The following is a 21304-nucleotide window of genomic DNA, read 5'->3' as shown; positions in this document are numbered from 1 at the left end:
CTCATGGCACAGCAAGCAGCATGAGTATCGAGATATGTATTTACATCAGTTCCTTTTGCCCTCAAGTTTCACAGAGAAACAACAAAGATGTATCCGGGTGTATGACTGCACATGCAGTGGAATGCATTGTAAGAAATTAATCCTGTACCTGAAACTAATTCAACACTGTAAATCAACAGTATTTCAAATAAAAAAAGGAGAAATGAACACTGTGTTGAGGAACCAGATCTTTTATAATGGGCAGTAAGCAGGCACTCCACTGGCTCCAGAGGGACACTGGATCTATCTCCCAATACTGTTCACTGTACAAGTATCCTCTAAAAGCTAGTCCAGAATAAAGAGCAGTCACTGTCACCATTCACAGTATGTACAAAAAAGCAGAAGATATCAGGTGTTATAACTCCTGAGGGCCAAGAGAGAGGAAGGTTTCAATGGAAAAGGTATGATCACACATAAATGCCAATGAAACATAAGATAATAAGTTTTGTCAGGTATATATAGGGTTGATTCCCAGGTGACTCAATGGTAAAGAATCCACCTGCCAATGCAAGAGATGCAAGAGACACAGGTTTGACACCTGGGTTGGGAAGATCCCCTGAAGGAAATGGCAACCCACTCCAGTATTCTTGCCTGGAAAATTCCATGGACACAGGAGCCTGTCAGGCAGGCTATAGTCAATGGGGTTGAAAAGAGTCAGACACCACTGAGCACATATATGCATGCACATATACACACACGTGTGCGTGCACATACATACACAAACACACACACACACACATTATTTCATGTCACTTATAAGACTAAGAAATGGAAGCTTCAGTCCAACAAAATGAGGACCTAATATTAATTCTATCTGTTTAACAAAGAAAGATACTGGTAGGTATTCTCTCCGATGGGGGGTGGGGGGTGGGTGTGGGTGTGGGTGTGTGGGGGTGTGTGTGTGTGTCTGGAGAAGGAGGAAGAAGAAAACACAGGGCGAGAAGGGAGTAGATGGTAAACATGCAATACATTAAGAATTTACTATTTATCTGTCAAATACATTCATACCCTTGACCATCTGTAATAAATATCCATTTATTCATTCACTCAATAAATGATTTTCTAAGAATTCCCTATATTTCAGGAAATTTTAGGTCCTGGAGATAAAATGATAAGCAGCCAGTGACTAACTATGTCCTCTCAGAACTCACTGTCCAATGGTGAAGACAGACAGCATTCAAGTCACATAGTTACGTAAATACTACTGTCATTAAGTGCTATGAAAGAAATATACAGTTAATTATGAAAATGAATGTAACAGAAATAATCAAACTGGGAAGGTGAGGAAGGAAAAAGAAGCCTTCGAGCCTACCTGAAGATATAGTACGTGAGCTAAGACCTCAACACTAAGCTGAAATTTGAAGAGGGATAAGTTAAAGAGGTAAGGACAGTTGTAAGAATCCCGGACAGAAAAAAAAAAAAACAAAAAACAGAATATGCAAAATCATAATCACCACTGAGAAATTTAAAGAAGGCCTAGAGATCTGAAGCACAGAGAAAAAGAGGGACATATAAAAAAGACTCCTAACACTGACTCAGAATGATTGTCCTGTAAGTTCCCTTTGATTCTAAGCTGATAGTATTTTGTAATCATTCTATATTCCTAAATAGCAGGCACTCGAAAATGTATTTATACATTAGTATCAGATTAACAAAGACTAAGAAAGAACTTTTTAACAAGCAGAACCTGCTATAAACCGTAGGCAAAATATAGCATATAAATAAAAGCTAAAGTTTATATATAAAAAAAGAAAAGAAAAAATGTTGAGAATCTATTTTAAAATATTTTACATACATGACTTACAGTCACCATGTGCTTCTACTTCTGAAGGAAGTGAAGAAGAATCTAGTCTCCCTATTTATCTATACAAACGTAACTAACAGAACTGCCACTGATTCCTGTGAATAGTAGCAATGAATTCAGATGGTGGGCTGCACTGTACTCCCATAGGAGCTTTTAGCTCCTTCGCTGGAATCCGCGCCAGTCAAGTAGAGAAAGTGATCAAGGGGGAAGAAGGAAGAGAGAAAATGGAGTTGCTAAGACTTCAACGACGAAGCACTCCTGTGACATCATGGAAGTGTGGCTCTTTTGAATGTATTTAAGATGAAGTCAGGGCTTCCCGAGTGACTAAGCCATAGAGAATCCACCTGTCAATGCAGGAGACAGGGGATCAATCCCTGGGCCAGGAATATCCCCTAGACAAATAAACGGCAACCCACTCCAGTATTCTTACCTGGGAAATCCCATGAACAGAGAAGCCTGGCAGGCTACAGCTCACGGGGCCACAAGGAGTTGGACACAACTTCTTGTGACTAAACAACAATAAATATGAAGTAAACGAGAGTCTCAAATGTAAGAATGTATAAGGCTGGGTAGTACAATGTTTACAATATGGATGCTAAGAATAAAAGGCACAATAATAAATAAACTGAGACAGTGGAAAAATATTATACAGTTGCTGCTGCTGCTGCTAAGGCACTTCAGTCGTGTCTGACTCTGTGCGACCTCATAGACGGCATCCCACCAGACTCCTCCATCCATGGGATTCTCCAGGCAAGTGTATTGGAGTGGGTTGCCATTGCCTTCTCTGATTATACAGTGAGAAAACCCATATTCAGATTCAAAGTCTGACTTGTTAAACATTTGGACAACTTCTGAGCCTCAATTTCCTCCTCTGTTAGACAAACTAAATTTGTTGTGCTGAGAACAGTCTTGTTTTGTAAAAAAAACTGAAAAACTTACATGCAAGTGATTTATAAATTAAAAAATACTGTGTTCATAATAAGTTTTATTAATACTGTTAATACTTCTTTCAGTCAATTATATTTAATCCCATTTATTTAATTTTTTTGTTTTATTTTTTTTTAATTTTACTTTACAATATTTTATTGGTTCTGCCATACGTTGACTTGAATCCACCATGGGTGTACATGTGTTCCCCATCCTGAAACCACCTCCCACCTTCCTTCCCATCCCATCCCTCTGGGTAATCCCAGTGCACCACACTGTGAGCACCCTGTATCATGCATCAAACCTAGACTGGCGATTCATTTCACATATGATATTTTATATGTTTCAATGCCATTCTCCCAAATCATCCCAGCCTCGCCCTCTCCCACAGAGTCCAAAAGACTGTTCTATATATCTATGTCTCTTTTGCTGACTTGTATATAGGGTTATTGTTATCATCTTTCTAAATTCCATATATATGCATTAGTATACTGTATTGGTGTTTTTCTTTCAGGGTTACTTCACTCTGTATAATAGGCTCCAGTTTCATCCACCTCATTAGAACTGATTCAAATGTATTCTTTTTAATGGCTGAGTAATATTCCATTGTGTATATGTACCATAGCTTTCCTTTCCATTCGTCTGCCGATGGACATCTAGGTTGCTTCCATGTCCTGGCTATTATAAACAGTGCTGCGATGAACTTCAGGGTACACGTGTCTCTTTAAATTCTCGTTTCCTCAGTGTGTATGCCCAGCAGTGGGATTCCTCGGTCATATGGCAGTTCTATTTCAAATTTTTTAAGGAATCTCCCCACTGTTCTCCATAGTGGTTGGACTAGTTTGCATTCCCACCAACAGTGTAAGAGGGTTCCTTTTCTCCACACCCTATCCAGCATTTATTGCTTGTAGATGTTTGGATAGCAGCCATTCTTACTGGCGTGAAATGGTACCTCATTGTGGTTTTGATTTGCATTCCTTTGATAATGAGTGATGTTGAGCATCTTTTCATGTGTTTGTTAGCCATCTGTATGTCTTCTTTGGAGAAAAGTCTGTTTAGTTCTTTGGCTCACTTTTTGATTGGGTCATTTATATTTTTGGAATTGAGCTGCAGGAGTTGCTTATATATTTTTGAAATTAAGTCTTTGTCTGTTCCTTCATTTGCTATTATTTTCTCCCATTCTGAAGGCTGTCTTTTCACCTTGCTTATAGTTTCCTTTGTTGTGCAGAAGCTTTTAATTTTAATTAGGTCCCATTTATTTTTTATTTCCATTACTCTGGGAGGTGGGTCATAGAGGATCCTGCTTTGATTTATATCAGAGTGTGTTTTGCCTATGTTTTCTTCTAAGAGTTTAATAGTTTCTGGTCTTACATTTAGATCTTTAATCCTTTTTGAGTTTATTTTTGTGTATGGTGTTAGAAAGTGTTCTAGTTTCATATTTTTACAAGTGGTTGACCAGTTTTCCAAGCACCACTTGTTAAAAGAGATTGTCTGTTCTCCATTGTATATTCTTGCCTCCTTTGTCAAAGATAAGGTGACCATAGGTGTGTGGATTTATCTCTGGGCGTTCTTGTGTTCCACTGATCTATATTTCTGTCTCTGTGCCAGTACCATACTGTCTTGATGACTGTAGCTTTGTAGTAGAGACTGAAGTCAGGCAGGTTGACTCCTCCAGTTCCATTCTTCTTTCTCAAGATTGCTTTGGCTATTCGAGGTTTTTTGTATTTCCATACAAATTGTGTACTTATTTGTTCTAGTTCTCTGAAAAATACTGTTGGTAGCTTGATAGGGATTGTATTGAATCTATAGATAGCTTTGGGTAGTATAATCATTTTCACTATATTGATTCTTCCAATCTATGAACATGGTATATTTCTCCATCTATTTCTGTCCTCTTTGATTTCTTTCACCAGTGTCTTATAGTTTTCTATATATAGGTCTTTTGTTTCTTTAGGTAGATATATTCTTAAGTATTTTATTCTTTTCGTTGCAATGGTGAATGGAATTGTTTCCTTAATTTCTCTTTCTGTTTTCTCATTGTTAGTGTATAGGAATGCAAGGGATTTCTCTGTGTTAATTTTATATCCTGCAACTTTACTATATTCATCGATTAGCTCTAGTAATTTTCTGGTGGAGTCTTTAGGGTATTCTATGTGGAGGATCATGTCATCTGCAAACAGTGAGAGTTTTATTTCTTTGCCAATCTGAATTCCTTTTATTTCTTTTTCTGCTCTGATTGCTGTGACTAAAACTTCCAAAACTATGTTGAATAGTAGTGGTGAGAGTCAGCACCCTTGTCTTGTTCCTGACTTTAGGGGAAATGCTTTCAATATTTCACCATTGAGGATAATGTGTGCTGAGGGTTTGTCGTATACAGCTTTTATTATGTTGAGGTATGTTCCTTCTATTTCTGCTTTCTGGAGGGTTTTTATCATAAATGGAGGTTAAATTTTGTCAAAGGTTTTCTCTGCATCTATTGAGATAATCATATGGTCTTTATTTTCCATTTGTTAATGTGGTATATTACATTGACTGATTTGCGGATATTGAAGAATCCTTGCATCCCTGGGATAAAGCCCACTTGGTCATGATGTATGATCTTTTTAATATGTTGTTAGAGTCTGTTTGCTAGAATTTTGTTAAGGATTTTTGCGTCTATGTTCATCAGTGATATTGGCCCGCAGTTTTTTTTGTGTGTGGCATCTTTGTCAGGTTTTGGTATTAGGGTGATGGTGGCCTCACAGAATGAGTTTGGAAGTTTATATTGCTGTGTTTGGGGTGACCTTTCAGTATTCTGGCAGTTGGTGGTTCTTCTTTATTGTGGACGTTCCTCGCTGTGGGTAGGGTTAGACAGGTGGCTTGTCAAGGTTTGCTGGTTAGGGAAGCTTGTGCTGGTGTTCTGGTGGATGGAGCTGGATTTCTTCTCTCTGGAGTGCAATGAAGTGTCCAGTAATGAGTTTTGAGATGTTAACGGGTTTGGTGTGACTTTCGTCAGCCTGTGTACTGAGAATCAGGGTTATGTTCCTGTGTTGCTGGAGAATTTGCGTGGTATGTCTTGGTCTGGAGCTTGTTGGCCCTTGGGTGGTGCTTGGTTTGCGTGTACATATGGAGGCGTTTGATGAGCTCCTATCTATTAATGATCCCTGGATTCAGGAGTTCTCTGGTGTTCTCAGGATTTGGACTGAAGCCTCCTGCCTCTGGTTTTCAGTCTTATTTTTATAATAGCCTCAAGACTTCTCCATTTCTCAAGAGGCTGTCATGTTCTGTGATGGCCTCTTTTTTTCTTCCTGAAGTTTGCTTTTTCAGGCTCAGTTGGGCCTCACCACATGTCTCACCGGCAGGTGAGCTGCAGCTTTCCTTTGTTCTGTTAAGTCCCTACGTTGGGTCTTCCAAACTGGCACTTTTCCTTCTGCCAGCAGAGTGGGATCTTGTAGTGAGCAGAGCTACTTGGACTCTGTAACAGTAGAGGATCCCCCTGCTCTTTATTAATCTTTTCCACCACTGCTATTGTAGCCAGGCGTTCTGGGAAACAAACTCACTCAGAAGGACAATGCAGATAGTGGAGGGCAGTTTATTACACCGGCGGGCCCAAGGCAGAGTCTCCTCTTAGCCAAGGACCTTTTTAATCCCATTTAAAAAGTTGTCCATTTTTGCACATTCTGAAGTCACCGTCGAAAAACTGTGCCTCTTTATCCTGAGTGAGTTCTCAAAACTCACTTCCTAATATATTCAATAATATTCACAACATTAACTGGTCCCCAATTTCAATAACCTCCTTCAATTTAGGAGCATATGCATAAAAGTTGCTGTCTTACACAAAGGATGTCGTGATAATCAGAAGCCAATTAGAATGATCACCAAAATCCTCTAAAATACACCATTTGCCACATTCCAAACCTCTCATTCAAATTATAAAAATCAATGGGAAAAGCACATTAACAACCTCTTTTTGATGGTCTGTCTCTAAAAAATACAGTAGAGATTACTTGTGCTTCCCTTATTGTTCATCTAGAAGAGTTCAGAATTCTATCCGGAATCTTTTTTTTCCCCCCTGAAGCAAACATCAGTAATGACTCATGGGTGCTCCAGCCTCAAAAACCAAAGAAAAGCAAATACAGTCATCACTTCCTTGCCCATTCATTCAGTAAATGTTTGTTGACAGCCTCCTATTTGTGGGATATTGTACTAGACACTAGGAATACATCTGAGATCAAGAAAGACAAAAAATTCCAGCCATAATAAAACATTAAATTCTAATAGCAGGGAAAGAAAAAACTCAAGACAAATCAGTAATATATATGACAGTGTGATAAGAGAAACTTTAGAATAGTAAGTAAACAAAATGTGTTACTTTGAATGTGTGTTTAGTCACTAAGTCCTGTGAGACTCTTTTGCAACCCAACAGACTACAGTCTGCCATGTTCCTCTGTCCATGGGATTTTTCAGACAAGAATACCAGAGTAGGTTGCTATCTCGTCCTCAAGGGGATCTTTCCAACCCAGGGATCGAACCCACGTCCCCTGAAATGCCAGGCGGATTCGTTACCACGGAGTATGTACACATATTGATATTTCTCCTGGCAATCTTGATTCCAGCTGTGCTTCTTCCAGCCCAGCGTTCCTCATGATGTACTCTGCATAGAAGTTAAATAAGCAGGGTGACAATATACAGCCTTGATGTACTCCTTTTCCTATTTGAAACTAGTCAGTTGTTCAATGTCCAAATCTAACTGTTGCTTCCTGACCTGCATACAGGTTACTCAAGAGGCAAGTCAGGTGGTCTGGTATTTCCATCTCGTTCAGAATTTTCCACAGTTGATTGTGATCCACACAGTCAAAGGCTTTGGCATAGTCAATAAAGCAGAAATAGATGTTTTCTGGAACTCTTTCTTTTTTGATGATCCAGCAGATGTTGGCAATTTGATCTCTGGTTCCTCTGCCTTTCCTAAAACCAGCTTGAACATCGGCAAGTTCATGGTTCACATATTGCTGCAGCCTGGCTTGGAGAATTTTGAGCATGACTTTACTAACGTGTGAGATGAGTGCAATTGTGAGGTAGTTTGAGCATTCTTTGGCATTGCCTTTCTTTGGGATTGGGATGAAGACCGATCTTTTCCAGTCCTGTGGCCACTGCTGAGGTTTCCAAATTTGCTGGCATATTGAGCGCAGCACTTTCACAACATCGTCTTTCAGGATTTAAAATAGCTCCACTGGAATTCCATCACCTCCACTAGCTTTGTTCGTAGTGATGCTTTCTAAGGCCCACTTGACTTCACATTCCAGGATGTCTGGCTCTAGGTGAGTGATCACACCATCGTGATTATCTGGGTCATGAAGCTCTTTTTTGTACAGTTCTCCTGTGTATTCTTTCCACCTCTTCTTAATATCTTCTGCTTCTGTTAGGTCCATACCATTTCTGTTCTTTATCGAGCCCATCTTTGCATGAAATCTTCCCTTGGTATCTCTAATTTTCTTGAATAAATCTCTAGTCTTTCCCATTCTATTTTCCTCTATTTCTTTGCATTGATCACTGAGGAAGGCTTTCTTATCTCTCCTTGCTATTCTTTGGAACTCTGCATTTAAATGGGAATATCTTTCCTTTTCTTCTTTGCTTTTCGCTTCTCTCCTTTCCACAGCTATCTGTAAGGCCTCCTCAGACAGCCATTTTGCTTTCTTGCATTTCTGTTCCATGGGGATGGTCTTGATCCCTGTCTCCTGTACAATGTCACGAACCTCTGTCCATGGTTCATCAGGCACTCTATCAGATCTAGTCCCTTAAGTTTATTTCTCACTTCAACTCTATAATCATAAGGGATTTGATTTAGGTCATACCTGAATAGTCTAGTGCAATAACCTCAGATATGCAGATAATACCCCCTGATGGCAGAAAGTGAAGAGGAACTAAAAAGCCTCTTAATGAAAGTGAAAGAGGAGAGTGAAAAAGTTGGCTTAAAGCTCAACATTCAGAAAACTAAGATCATAGCATCTGGTCCCATCACTTCATGGCAAATAGATGGGGAAACAGTGGAAACAGTGGCTGTCTTTATTTTTCTGGGCTCCAAAATCACTGCAGATGAAATTAATGAAATTAAAAGATGCTTACTCCTTGGAAGGAAAGTTATGACCAACCTAGACAGCATATTAAAAAGCAGAGACGTTACTTTGCCAACAAAGGTCCATCTAGTCAAGGCTATGGTTTTTCCAGTGGTCATGTATGGATGTGAGAGTTGGACTATGAAGAAAGGTGAGCGCCAAAGAATTGATGCTTTTGAACTGTGGTGTTGGAGAAGACTCTTGAGAGTCCCTTGGATTGCAGATCCAACTTGGAGATCCAACCAGTCCATCCTAAAAGAGATCAGTCCTGGGTTTTCATTGGAAGGACTGATGCTGAAGCTGAAACTCCAATACTTTGGCCACCTCATGTGATGAGTTGACTCGTTGGAAAAGACCCTGATGTTGGGAAGGGTTGGGGGCAGGAGGAGAAGGGGATGACAGAGGATGAGATAGCTGGATGGCATCACTGACTCGATGGACATGAGTTTGGGTAAACTCCAGAAGTTGGTGATGGATAGGGAGGCCTGGCGTGCTGCGATTCATAAGGTCGCAGAGAGTCGGACACGACTGACTGACTGAACTGAACTGATGCACATATATACAAACAAGAGAGAAAAAAGTTTTTATATACAGTGGCTAGGAATGAACCTATGAAAGGGTTATATTTCAATAAACTTGTAAAGGATTGTTAAGAAATTATTTGTTCTTTTAAAATTTATTTACAACTTGTTTATACCATCAGTCATATACACACACACAGATAAACACACACTCTCTAAACTTGATTACAAGAATGTGAGATTAATATTATTTTAGAATTAGCTTTAAAAAATAACACTTATGAGCTCTCTGATAACCATATCATAAATACCTAAGCCATGAATGTGGGTGGCAGTTCCCAAGATGGATGGAAAATTTAAATTTAAAAATACCCTAAATAAAGTTTGTGAATGTAGTTTAAGTAAAAACACATTACATTTTAGGATTAAAACATAGCCAAGGAATATTTTCAGAGAACCAAGTGCATGATCATATTAAAATTTTACATGCAAATCCATAAACATATCACTAAACGTAACACTAATATTGAAGATTAGAAGAATCTCCTTAACAGTAGAAAAAATGTAAAACTTTTTCTTAGAAATATCATATGTATACTTTTTACAGTACTTTACTTTTGTATAAAGGTTCAAAATGCAAATATATATATTGAGATCCTGAATATGCATTTAGATGACAAATAATAGTACAAATACTGTTATGAGAAAGATCAGAGTATTATCTAAATATGCTTGACTCAGATCATTCTACGGGTACACATGGCAAAACAAAAAAATGAAGAGCTCCTATCCTATGTAGGAATATGCAGTGGGGATTTCCATGGTGGTCTGGTGGTTAAGAATCCACTTTGCAATGCAGGAGACACAGCTTCAAATCTGGTTGGGGAACTAAGATCTCACATACTATGGAGCCACTAAGCCCATGAGCCACAATGAAAGATCCCAGATGACCTAACGAAGCCCCTGCAGGCCTCAACTAAGATCTACTATTACAAAAAAAAGCATATTCAATAGATTCTAATAAGCTTAGTCCCTTCTTAGGTATCAAAATTCTAACCAGATGGTCTGGTCATTCTAATAACATTTTATGATTTAATGATATGAAAACAAAAGCTACCAAAAACCACTATTTGGACAATTATAAAAAGGAGATTCTCCAACAGCATATTCAAAGAATATGATTAAATAGGCATTTAAAAAAAGCATGATTTATCCACCAATGATTTCTCCCAATGCAGGGGTAGGTGATCCCACATAGGCTAAATCTTGCCCACCTCCTGTTTTGTGAATGAAGTTTTACTGGAACACAGTAACACCCATTCATTTACCTATGGCTATTTTTGGTCTTCCTTGGTGGCCTGGTAAAAAGAATCTGCCAGCAATGCAGGAGACCCAAGTTTAGCCTCCATGTTGAAAAGATCCCCTGGAGAAGGGAATGGCTAGCCACTCTAGTATTCTAGTATTCTTGTCTAGAAAAGTCCATGGGCAAAGGAGCCTAGCGCTGCAGTCCTTGGGGTTGTAGAGTCAGACAGGACTTAGCAACTAACACTTTCACTTTTTCACGGCTTTTTTTGTGTGCTAAAACAGCAGAATGGAAACAGAGCCCATATGGCCCACAAAGCCCAAAATGTTAGTAAAATGTTTACCAAGCCCTACCTTAAACTACTAGTAAAGTCTTCTACCCATAAGGGATGAGTAGTGGCCTCATCCTTACATTTTTTCCTTAGGGTTCCTCACTCATCCTCATCAAGATGAAAATGTCTTTGTGAGGAGTTCTCTTAAATAGAATGTTGACTCAGGGGTTCTCAGACTCACCTTTCAAATACTAATTTTCAGTTTCCAGTGTGGATGCCGTTCAGCTACTAATGCTACTATATCAAATTCTGCTTTCAAATAGTTTTGCATCCCTGCATATGTGCACTGCTTCAAATATTCACTCCATATAATCTCTGTCTAGCTAATTACAAATCTGTTCATGGTTTCTACTTTGAACTTAGTCAAAGTGAATTTACCTTGAACTCATGTTTAATGCCGGAGGAGGCAATGGCAAGCCACTCCAGTACTCTTGCCTAGAAAAATCCCATGGATGGAGGAGCCTGGTAGGCTGCAGTCCGTGGGGTCGCTACGGGTTGGACACGACTGAACGACTTCACTTTCACTTTTCACTTTCACACATTGGAGAAGGAAATGGCAACCCACTACAGTGTTCTTGCCTGGAGAATCCCAGGGAAGGGGGAGCCTGGTGGGCTTCCGTCTATGAGGTCACACAGAGTCGGACACGACTGAAGTGACTTAGCAGCAGCAGTAGCAGCATGTTTAATGCATTTTCTATAAGCTACAGTATTCGTTACATATTGTTAATTAAGCTCTACTCTTATGCAGATATTTGAATTCACCTCATTGGCCAATTAATTCTAAAGAAAAAATTCAGACCCCTGACCCTTTAAGAATATCCATCTAGCTATCTTAATTCCAGCATCATTGTCTTGGCTTTACTAATGACATACTAACTAACTGAACTCACTGCTGACATCAGGCTCTCCTTACCACACCTCTTTATCCCCAGTCTTCACTGATCCTTCTAATATCTCCTCATAATGTGAGAGATGTGGATCTGCTATTCAGTTCAGTTCAGTTCAGTCGCTCAGTCGTGGCTGACACTGAACCCCATGAATAGCAGCACGCCAGGCCTCCCTGTCCATCACCAGCTCCCAGAGTTCACTCAAACTCATGTCCATCGAGTTGGTGATGCCATCCAGCCATCTCATTCTCAGTTGTCCCCTTCTCCTCCTGCCCACAATCCCTCCCAGCATCAGAGTCTTTTCCAGTGAGTCACGGTAGTGAATAAAATGAAATAGAGTCTAGGCAAAGAGCTTCTTAAAAAAATTAATTCTAAGAAATAAGAACCTGACTTTTGTGTTTTTTCCTTTGTTACACCATCAATATCTTTTCCCTCTTGTAAATACACAGAACACTCAAACCCCTATTTTAACATGGCAAACTATGGGTCACAAAGTGTTACTATCCCAAGAAAAATATTTTCTCTTGGCAATGTTTTAAATTTCTTTTACTCCTTTCTATGTATTACATGATATATTTTAAAACTCAGTTGGATTTAGTACTAGTAGTAGCTGAACCTGAAGGTTAACTGTTATACACACAAAGGAATTATCTCTTAATAAAATAGAATAAAATCATTATTGTTTGTAAACACATCATTTATCAAAAATGACACAAAATACTTCATTTGAATTTTCAAAGAGGATAACTGCAGGGTGTATCCCAATGGACACAAATGAAAAAAAGAGGAAGACTGGATGAAAATGAGGGGTTGGGGAGGGAAGGTAAGGAAAGGAGAGAAGGAAAGAAAGAAAATGCCTTTTTAAAAGTCTTGCTGGAAAATAAAATTCAAAACAAGTGAATAATGGTGTCCTTACCGGAACTATGGCAGTAGTCCATACACTGTGGAACCTGGACTGTGAAGGCTATCAAATCTGGAGCTAAGAGAGATTCTGGCTTTCTGCTCTCATTGAGCCACTTGCTGCTGTGAAGGTCTTTAGTGTCAGAAGGACCCTGAAGCAATGGAATCAACTTCTCTTTTCCACTGTCACCTGAACAGACAGATTTATGAAAAAGAAGGTTATCAAAAATATATATATATAGGAGTAGCCTGGGGATGCTTGATTTCAAAGTATACTAACAATATACAATTTCCATTTACACTTTGGTAATTTTAGTTGTACATTTAGTTATATTCTAAAAAGTATGACTGATAAAAATTAAATGCCCTTTTAACTCTTAAAATGTTTTAGAATTTAGTTGATGAATGTAGAACACGTTCAGAAAAGCTTATAAAATAAAACAACATGAACACACTCTATTGTAAATACTCAAGGGAATCTGTACCTCTTTAAACTTATCTAGCCATTTAATCCACAATGGAAAAAATTAAATAACAAATAGTTTAAGGAAAATACTATGAAATAAAGTATTGGAAGGAAGGCAAAGTCAATTACAACCTTAAGGTGAAAAACAGCTAGGGTTTCTGTTTAATTTCATTATACTAGCAACATTTTAATTTTTAAGTGTCATGTACATCTATACCTCCTATTCCACCCCAAAAAGTGTAAGAATAAACTTTCCTTTAATTTTTCTTCCCTCATAACCACTCTTAAAACTATCCAATTTTTTTTTCTTAAGTAAAAATTAATTTATTAATGTCAAGAAGTATCATCCTGGCACAATTAACAATTTTTTTCAAGTAAAATAAAAAAATTTAAAACCTCTGATTCATAGGAACAATGAGTAAATTCTTGTTTCAGTAACGCTCCTTGTAAAACGCAAGGCCAATTCTCCTATACAGGCAATAAAGTTTTACATGGTCCAGCTGCACATACCTGGGGCTTTGGCACAAATTTTTATTGATCCCACGGTCCCAGAGGCACATTTGACCAATGATGTGCTGCAGTACTTCAATTCAACATTCTGGATTGAGCCCTCAAGAGTTGGCAGGGGATTCTTAGATTTCACACCTAATAAAAGAAAACTGCAAATGTACTAGCCGATTGAATTTAAATAATTTTTATACTCCTTCACTGAGGCATTTAAACTTAATTATACTTTAATTATCTACCTCAGATGTTCTTACAGTATTTGTGTTAGGCTTCACAGTTCAGTGTTTAGGAGGTAAAATGATGCAATTTTAAAATAACCAGGTTGAACTCTTAAAACTATACTTATGCAAATTTTAAACAAACAGTTGTTTAAAAATATGGATACTAAAAAGTCATATTTGGTTTTAGAATATAGAGTAAGATTTTCAATCTGAAACAAATTTAACTTATAAACTGACTTTCACTTATGCAGACGCATTAATTTAAGCATGAAACTACCTGTATAAACAGACTCCTCAAAATATCTTGGTCAGGTAGGATGCAAAGAGAGAAACAAGATAGCTCAAAACATCTCCTAAGTTAAAAATACAATAGCTTATAAGCAAAATCGATACGCCAACTGTAGCTAAAAGAAACCAAAGGGATTCTATATCAATCAACAAAAAAAAGTGAGCATTATCTTTTCTACTGTATGCTACTTGCTGAAGGACATAAAGCACAGAAGCAAACAGTTACCATGACATAACTGGTAGGGAAAACATAATTCAAAGAGGAGAAACTCATTTTGGCCCTGAAGCCTAGTAAGAATTCAAAAGGCAAAGAAACCTTAAGAACATTACACTAACATTATTGTAAACCACAAAAAATGATGATAATGTGAAGAACTCTAATCCATTAACATATACCAAAGGACTTACTGTGTGTTATCCACACATTTTATTCTATCCTCAAAACAGGGTGGTAATAAAAATGTTATTGTTCTCTCATTTTTACCAATTGGGATACAATGGATTAGAGGAGTTCAGTAATTTTCTCTCTGCTCAGTCCTACAGCAGAGGAAGAGCTGAGGTGTTTAACACAATTTGATCTTATCACAGAAAACTTCATCACTCATTTCACCAATATTCATGAAAAGAGGCTTTCTTTTCTCCATTCCACATTCCAATCAAATAGGTATCATCCTTCACATGTGAAACTTCATGAAGGAGAACTAAGTATGAAGAATTAAGAAAACTATGAACTTTTATGACAGATACAGTAAACATTATACCAAAATCTTTGATTTCAAACTCCGTTGTGTTCAAGAAGCCCTATAGAGTCTTTGTGAGATGTGGCCCAAGAAGCCTGTAATTTAACTAAAACACTACATGGCTATCTACTAGTTAAAGGACATCATCCTGAGAAACATCTCACATACTAATCTTTGCTTCAGAAGAACCTCTAAATTTGCTAATTTCTATTTGACTGTTAACAAGAACATGTAACAATTGGTTGCTATTTCCCCATATCCACCACTTGAACCTATTATCCTCATAGCAGGAGTCTAAATGCTGTGTACTTAACGTCTTTTCTATGATGATATCAGCTTTTATCAAATTCTCAAAATCTATGACCCAACAAACTTAAGAAGTTGTATTTCAGAAAGTTAAATGATGCCTACAATATGATACAAACATAGCAGGAACAATAGTAGCAGTAGTACTAATTATAGCACCTAACACTCACTGAGCACTTACAATAAGTGCCATACACTACATCTAATTTGCTATTTTTATTCATATCAAAAGAAAAAAAAAGAGGTAGCTATTACTATTCTATCTCATATTCAGGAAAACCAAAGTTTAGAGAAGTAAGGATTTTGCCCAGGCTCAAGTCAGAAAGTGAGGAGGCTTGGATGACTTTTCTCCTCATAAGAAAGGAAGACGAGCTACCTCAGCATATTTAACATCTACTGTGGATGCACAATAATTTACCCTGCTCCAATCATTATGTTAAGTGATGAGAGGGATACAAAATGGAATACCTTATTCTAACTCAAGCACCCAGAGTCAGACTCTCACTCTACACCAGTTTTTTGGGGGAAAAAAAAATTGAAGAAGTTGAAGAATCTAGACAATAATCAGGGCAAGAGCTAATGAAAAATTCTCTCAATGGTTAGAATTGAAATAGTTCAGTTGGCTGCAAAACTAAAAATACATGGATAGACAAACATGGCTTTTTAAAAAATTACTTTATAAACTGCTTCTTCTACAAAGTTTACACCAAGTTTAGGGCACTACCTTGAATCTCAAATGAAAGGGCTAAATTTTTGTTAATATCTATTGTGTGCTGTATATATTGATAAGACTCTGAAGAGTCTTATTAGAAGAGCTGTCATGTACAGCACAGGGAATTATACTCGCTATTATAACAATCTATAATGGAAAAGAATAATATATATATATATATCTGCATCACTGTGTTATATATCTGAGATAACACTGTAAATCAACTATATTGCAATAAAAAATACTTAAGTTGCCTGAAATCTCTTCTGATAAGGATCACGTACATGTATAAAGCATCTTATTTTAGATTACAACTATCAAGAATTTATTCACTTTTCCATTATCATTAAATTTCTCAATATTTTAAAATGTTTTATAAACTAAAACATCCTGCATAGTTTCTCCTTAAGAAAACTTTTTCCTAAAGTAATTTTGTTTTAATTGCTCACATTTTTTAAAAGATAATTATAGTCATCTCTTGATAGACTTCAACAATGGAGAAAAGCTGCTATTAAAAAATAACTTTAGTAATATAAATTAAGAACCTTGAGTGATATGACGTGTCAATATGGTTCATCAGTTGTAACAAATATACCACCCTGGTGAGGGATGTCAATATTGGGGGAGGCTATGTAAACTGATATGGAGGCAGAAGCTATATTGAAAACTTCAGACCTTCCCTTCAGGTTTGCTGTGAACCTAAAATTGCTCTAAACAAGAAATAATATTCATAAAAATAATTTAAAAATAAACTTGGCTTCTTCCACTCTACCACCAAACCAAAACATACACTAGGAAGAGATAAAGGAACAGAGTCTTGGCATTGAACAACTCACGGCACCCCTCACATTGTTTTCAAGCTACATGAAGACTGCTTCCTAAAATTTTGAAAGGAAATTTTCCTGATAGGAGCACGAAATGGTGAAACAAAAAGACCAAAACTCTGAAACTGAAAAATGAAGGCTTCAGATATAGGTAGTATTATGTATTTAGGAGTTAGGAGTTATGTGGCTTAAGGCAATCCACTATTAATTACTGTTTCACGTGGAGGCCAAAATACTGCAGTTATTGTTCAAGGTATATAACTCTGATAAATCTGAATTTTATACGGAACTTAATTTAGGGAAGAGGTGCAAAATTTTGGAAAGTTGTATAGTCATCTGATATAAGTCAACAGAAGAATCACAGACAGTGACAGTATCTTATATTTGAAATAATGACTTCACAAAGCACTGTCATACACATTTACTCAAATATTGCTGTCAAAATCTACTAGAAGAAGGGAAGAAGGAATCCCTAAGGTACTGAAATTGAAATATAATTCAATTTTCATAATACAATTTAGTATAAAATAGTACACTATTATTTCTTGTCCTTTTAATATTTTTCTGAATGATTAACTCAACACATAATCTCAGTCGTGTGGTACACCGTTAATTCAGATTCTCTTCCCACCATCTTTCTCTTTTTTTTAATTAATTATTTTAATTGGAGGCTAATTACTTTACAATATTGTAGTGCTTTTTGCCATACGTTGACATGAATCAGCCATGGGTGTACATGTGTCTCCCCTCCTGAAACCCTCTCCCACCTCCCTCCCCAACCCATCCTTCAAGGTCATCCCAGTGCACCGGCCCTGGCCCTGAGTGCTCTATCTCATGCATCGAACCTGAACTGGCAATCTATTTCACATGTGCTAATATACATGTTTCAAAGCTATTCTCTCAAATCATCCCACCCTCGCCTTCTCCTACAGAGTCCAAAAGTCTGTTCTTTATCTCTGTGTTATCTTTTGCTGTCTCGCATATAGGGTTATCGTTACCATCTTTCTAAATTCGATATATATGCATTAATATACTGTATTGGTGTTTATCTTTCTGACTTACTTCACTCTGTGCAATAGGCTCCAGTTTCATCCACCTCATTAGAACTGATTCAAATGAGTTGTTTTTAATAGCTGAGTAATACTGCATTGTGTATATGTACCACAGCTTTCTCATCCATTCATCTGCCAATGGACATCTAGGTTGTTTCCATGTACCAGCCATTGTAAACAGTGGAGCAATGAACACAGGTACACATGTCTCTTTCAATTCTGGTTTCCTCAGTGTGTATGCCCAGCAGTGGGATTGCTAGGTCATATGGCAGTTCTTTTTCCAGTTTTTTAAAGAATCTCCACACTGTTCTCCATAAAACTATACTAGTTTGTATTCCCACCAACAGTGTAAGAGGGTTCCTTTTCTCCACACCCTATCCAGCATTTATTGTAGACTTTTTGATAGCAGACATTCTGACTGGCCTGAGATGGTACCTGATTATAGTTTTGATTTGCATTTCTCTGATAATGGGTGATGTTGAGCATCTTTTCATGTCTTTGTTAGTCAACTGTATGTCTTCTGTGGAGAAATGTTTGTTTAGTTCTTTGGCCCATTTTTTTATTGGGTCGTTTATTTTTCTGGTATTGAGTTGCATGAGCTGCTTGTATATTTTTGAGATTAATTCTTTGTACGTTGTTTTATTTGCTATTATTTTCTCCCATTCTGAAGGCTGTCTTTTCACCTTGCTTATAGTTTCCTTCATTGTGCAAAAGCTTTTAAGTTGAAATAGATCCCATTTGTTTATTTTTCCTTTTTCCATTACTCTAAGAGGTGGGTCATAGAGGATCCTGCTTTGATATATGTCAGAGAGTGTTTTACGTATGTTTTCCCTCAGGAGTTTTACAGTTTCTTTTCTTACATTTAGATCTTTAATCCATTTTGAGTTTATTTTTATGTATGGTGTTAGAAAGTGTTCTAGTTTCAATCATTTACAAGTGGTTGATCAGTTTTCCCAGCACCACTTGTTAAAGAGATTGTCTTTTCTCCATTGTATACTCTTGCCTCCTTTCTCAAAGATAAGGTATCCATAGGTGTGTGGATTTACCTTAGCTTTCTGTTTTGTTCCATTGATCTATATCTCTGTCTCTGTGCCAGGACCATACTGTCTTGATGACTGTAGCTTTGTAGTATAGTCTGAGGTCAGGCAGGTTGACTCCTCCAGTTCCATTCTTCTTTCTCAAGATTGCTTTGGCTATTCGAGGTTTTTTATATTTCCATACAAATTGTGAACTTATTTGTTCTAGTTCTCTGAAAAATACTGCTGGCAGCTTGACAGGGATAGCATTGAATCTATAGATGGCTTTGGGTACTACACTCATTTTTGCTATATTGATTCTTCTGACCCATGAACATGGTATATTTCTCCATCTATTTGCATCATCTTTGATTTCCTTCATCAGTGTTTTATAGTTTTCTATATACAGGTCTTTTGTTTCTTTAGGTATATTTATTCTTAAGTATTTTATTCTTTTCGTTGCAATGGTGAATGGAATTGTTTCCTTAATTTCTCTGTTTTCTCATTGGTAGTGTATAGGAATGTAAGGGATTTCTGTGTGTTAATTTTATATCCTTCAACTTGACTATATTCATTGATTAGCTCCAGTAATTTTTTGGTGGTGTCTTTAGGGGTTTTCTACGTAGAGGATCATGTTATCTGCAAATAGTGAGCGTTTTGCATCTTCTTTTCCAATCTGGATTCCTTATATTTCTTTTTCCTTCTCTGACTGCTGTGGCTAAAACTTCCAAAACTATGTTGAATAGTAGTGCCCACCATCTTTCTTATCCAACATAATTCTCCTAACCTCACAGATATGTTAGCCCCTCAGTGTTCAGCATGATTATTCATATAAATTAAAAGATAAACTAACGAGAATAACCTGTTATATCTGGGTCGAAGTAAAAGATTAAGGATCAAGCAATACATAAGTGTATTTCTGTTTCTGACTTAATTTTTAGGGCCCAATACCAACAAAGAAATGAAATGGAAAGAGCTAAAAGTGCAACTCTCAAAGAGGAAAGCAGTGTCATCAAAATTTCAGAAGATAGATATTGATGAACAAGTAGCAACTGGATGACTTAGAGAAAAGTACCTGTGAGTTACCATATTAAGAAGCAAGTTGATCAGCAATAAGCCCTGGAAAGGTAAGAATTAAAGAAGCCAGGTAGTTCAGAAGGCAGGAATGCAGACAAGGCAAAAACGATGAGCAGTGACTGAAAGTCTATCTAGTGACCACAGATCCTTTGCCTTAATCCATGCAGCAATGCAAATATCCCACTCTCATCCCAACAACAATGGAGAAATTGAACCAGAAGGACAATGAACTAAGGGACACTACCAACGAAAGGGGTGCATACTAAAAATGGGAGACTGTCTAAAAATGAATACAAAATAGATGTACCAAATAATGAAATCTTTTCTTTCACTCTCTAAGAACCCTGAATGCCAGAGGTAAAACATGTAGCAAGGAAATGGAAGGATTTCTGTGAAAACTGGCCAGTCCAAGAAAAGCAAACCAGAGATACTGATAACTCATTATCTCCTTAGCTCCAAAAACATGAATAAGTGTCCAATTTTCCAACAATGATATCTGCCATTTAGTAAGTTCCAATCTCACAAACAGGTTTCCAATTTAGATACTTTCCAGTTTTTAGCTATTTAAAATTTATTCTACAATATTAGGGGTCATCAGAAACTGGGCATAAATCACTAAAATGAAAAGTAGAGATAACAAAATCAACAGAAAAGGAACTTCGTGTAAACAGATGCTGGGATCAGAAAACTTAGGTAATAATAATTATATTATTATTTTATATTTATTATGACAAATATATTAAGTTATTAACCCCAAGGGTAAAAGTTACATAACAAAAAACATTTAATGACAGTATATTTCATATATACATGACCATAACATAATAACACTGAATATATATTTAAGCAAAATCTGTGCTAAAATTAGATGACTTAGGAGAAAAGAACAGAGCCTATAGTAAGAACTGCCCATAAAATCTAAATCCTCTAATAGGCTACATAATACCATCACACCTTCACTCAAGAAGCCCAAATCCTAATCCCAGGATCTGGGAATATGCTATCTTACATGGCAAAGGAATATTAAGGTTAAAAAAAAGAATTAAAATTATTAATAAGCTAATTTGAAATGTGGAGAGTACCCCACATTATCCAGGTGGAACACATGTAACCATCAGGGTTTTTAAAAATATTATTAAAAGAAGGCAGCATAAGATAGGAGTCAGAGAAAGACATGTCATGAGAGAAGCAATATCAGAGAACTGCAATTTAGCTGGCTTTGAAACTGGGGCATGAGGACTAGACCAAGGAATGCTGGTGCCCTATACAAGGTGGAAAAAGCAAGGAAATG

The 21304-nt window shown here is 37.1% G+C and overlaps 1 protein-coding gene across 7 annotated transcripts in view; it reads right to left on the bottom strand.

The window, feature by feature from the left end:
- The window catches only part of VPS13B (vacuolar protein sorting 13 homolog B), a 767155-nt gene that overhangs the window by 546167 nt on the left and 199684 nt on the right, over nt 1-21304 (bottom strand). For all 7 annotated transcript variants that reach the window (XM_055431816.2, XM_055431817.2, XM_055431818.2 and 4 more), the window contains exons 18-19: nt 13781-13915; nt 12821-12994 (exon numbers count right to left, since the gene is read on the bottom strand). In XM_055431816.2, coding sequence (XP_055287791.2) covers nt 12821-12994; nt 13781-13915 — 309 coding nt within the window. The remainder of the gene's footprint in view (nt 1-12820; nt 12995-13780; nt 13916-21304) is intronic.

The sequence above is a fragment of the Moschus berezovskii genome, chromosome 16, assembly GCF_049115385.1.
Source record: "Moschus berezovskii isolate FMDL1 chromosome 16, NW_MosBer_1.0, whole genome shotgun sequence".
In the NCBI taxonomy this organism is placed as follows: Eukaryota; Metazoa; Chordata; class Mammalia; order Artiodactyla; family Moschidae; genus Moschus; species Moschus berezovskii.
The sequence above is the reverse complement of the archived record's forward strand: the minus strand, read 5'-3'. Positions and strand labels throughout refer to the sequence as shown.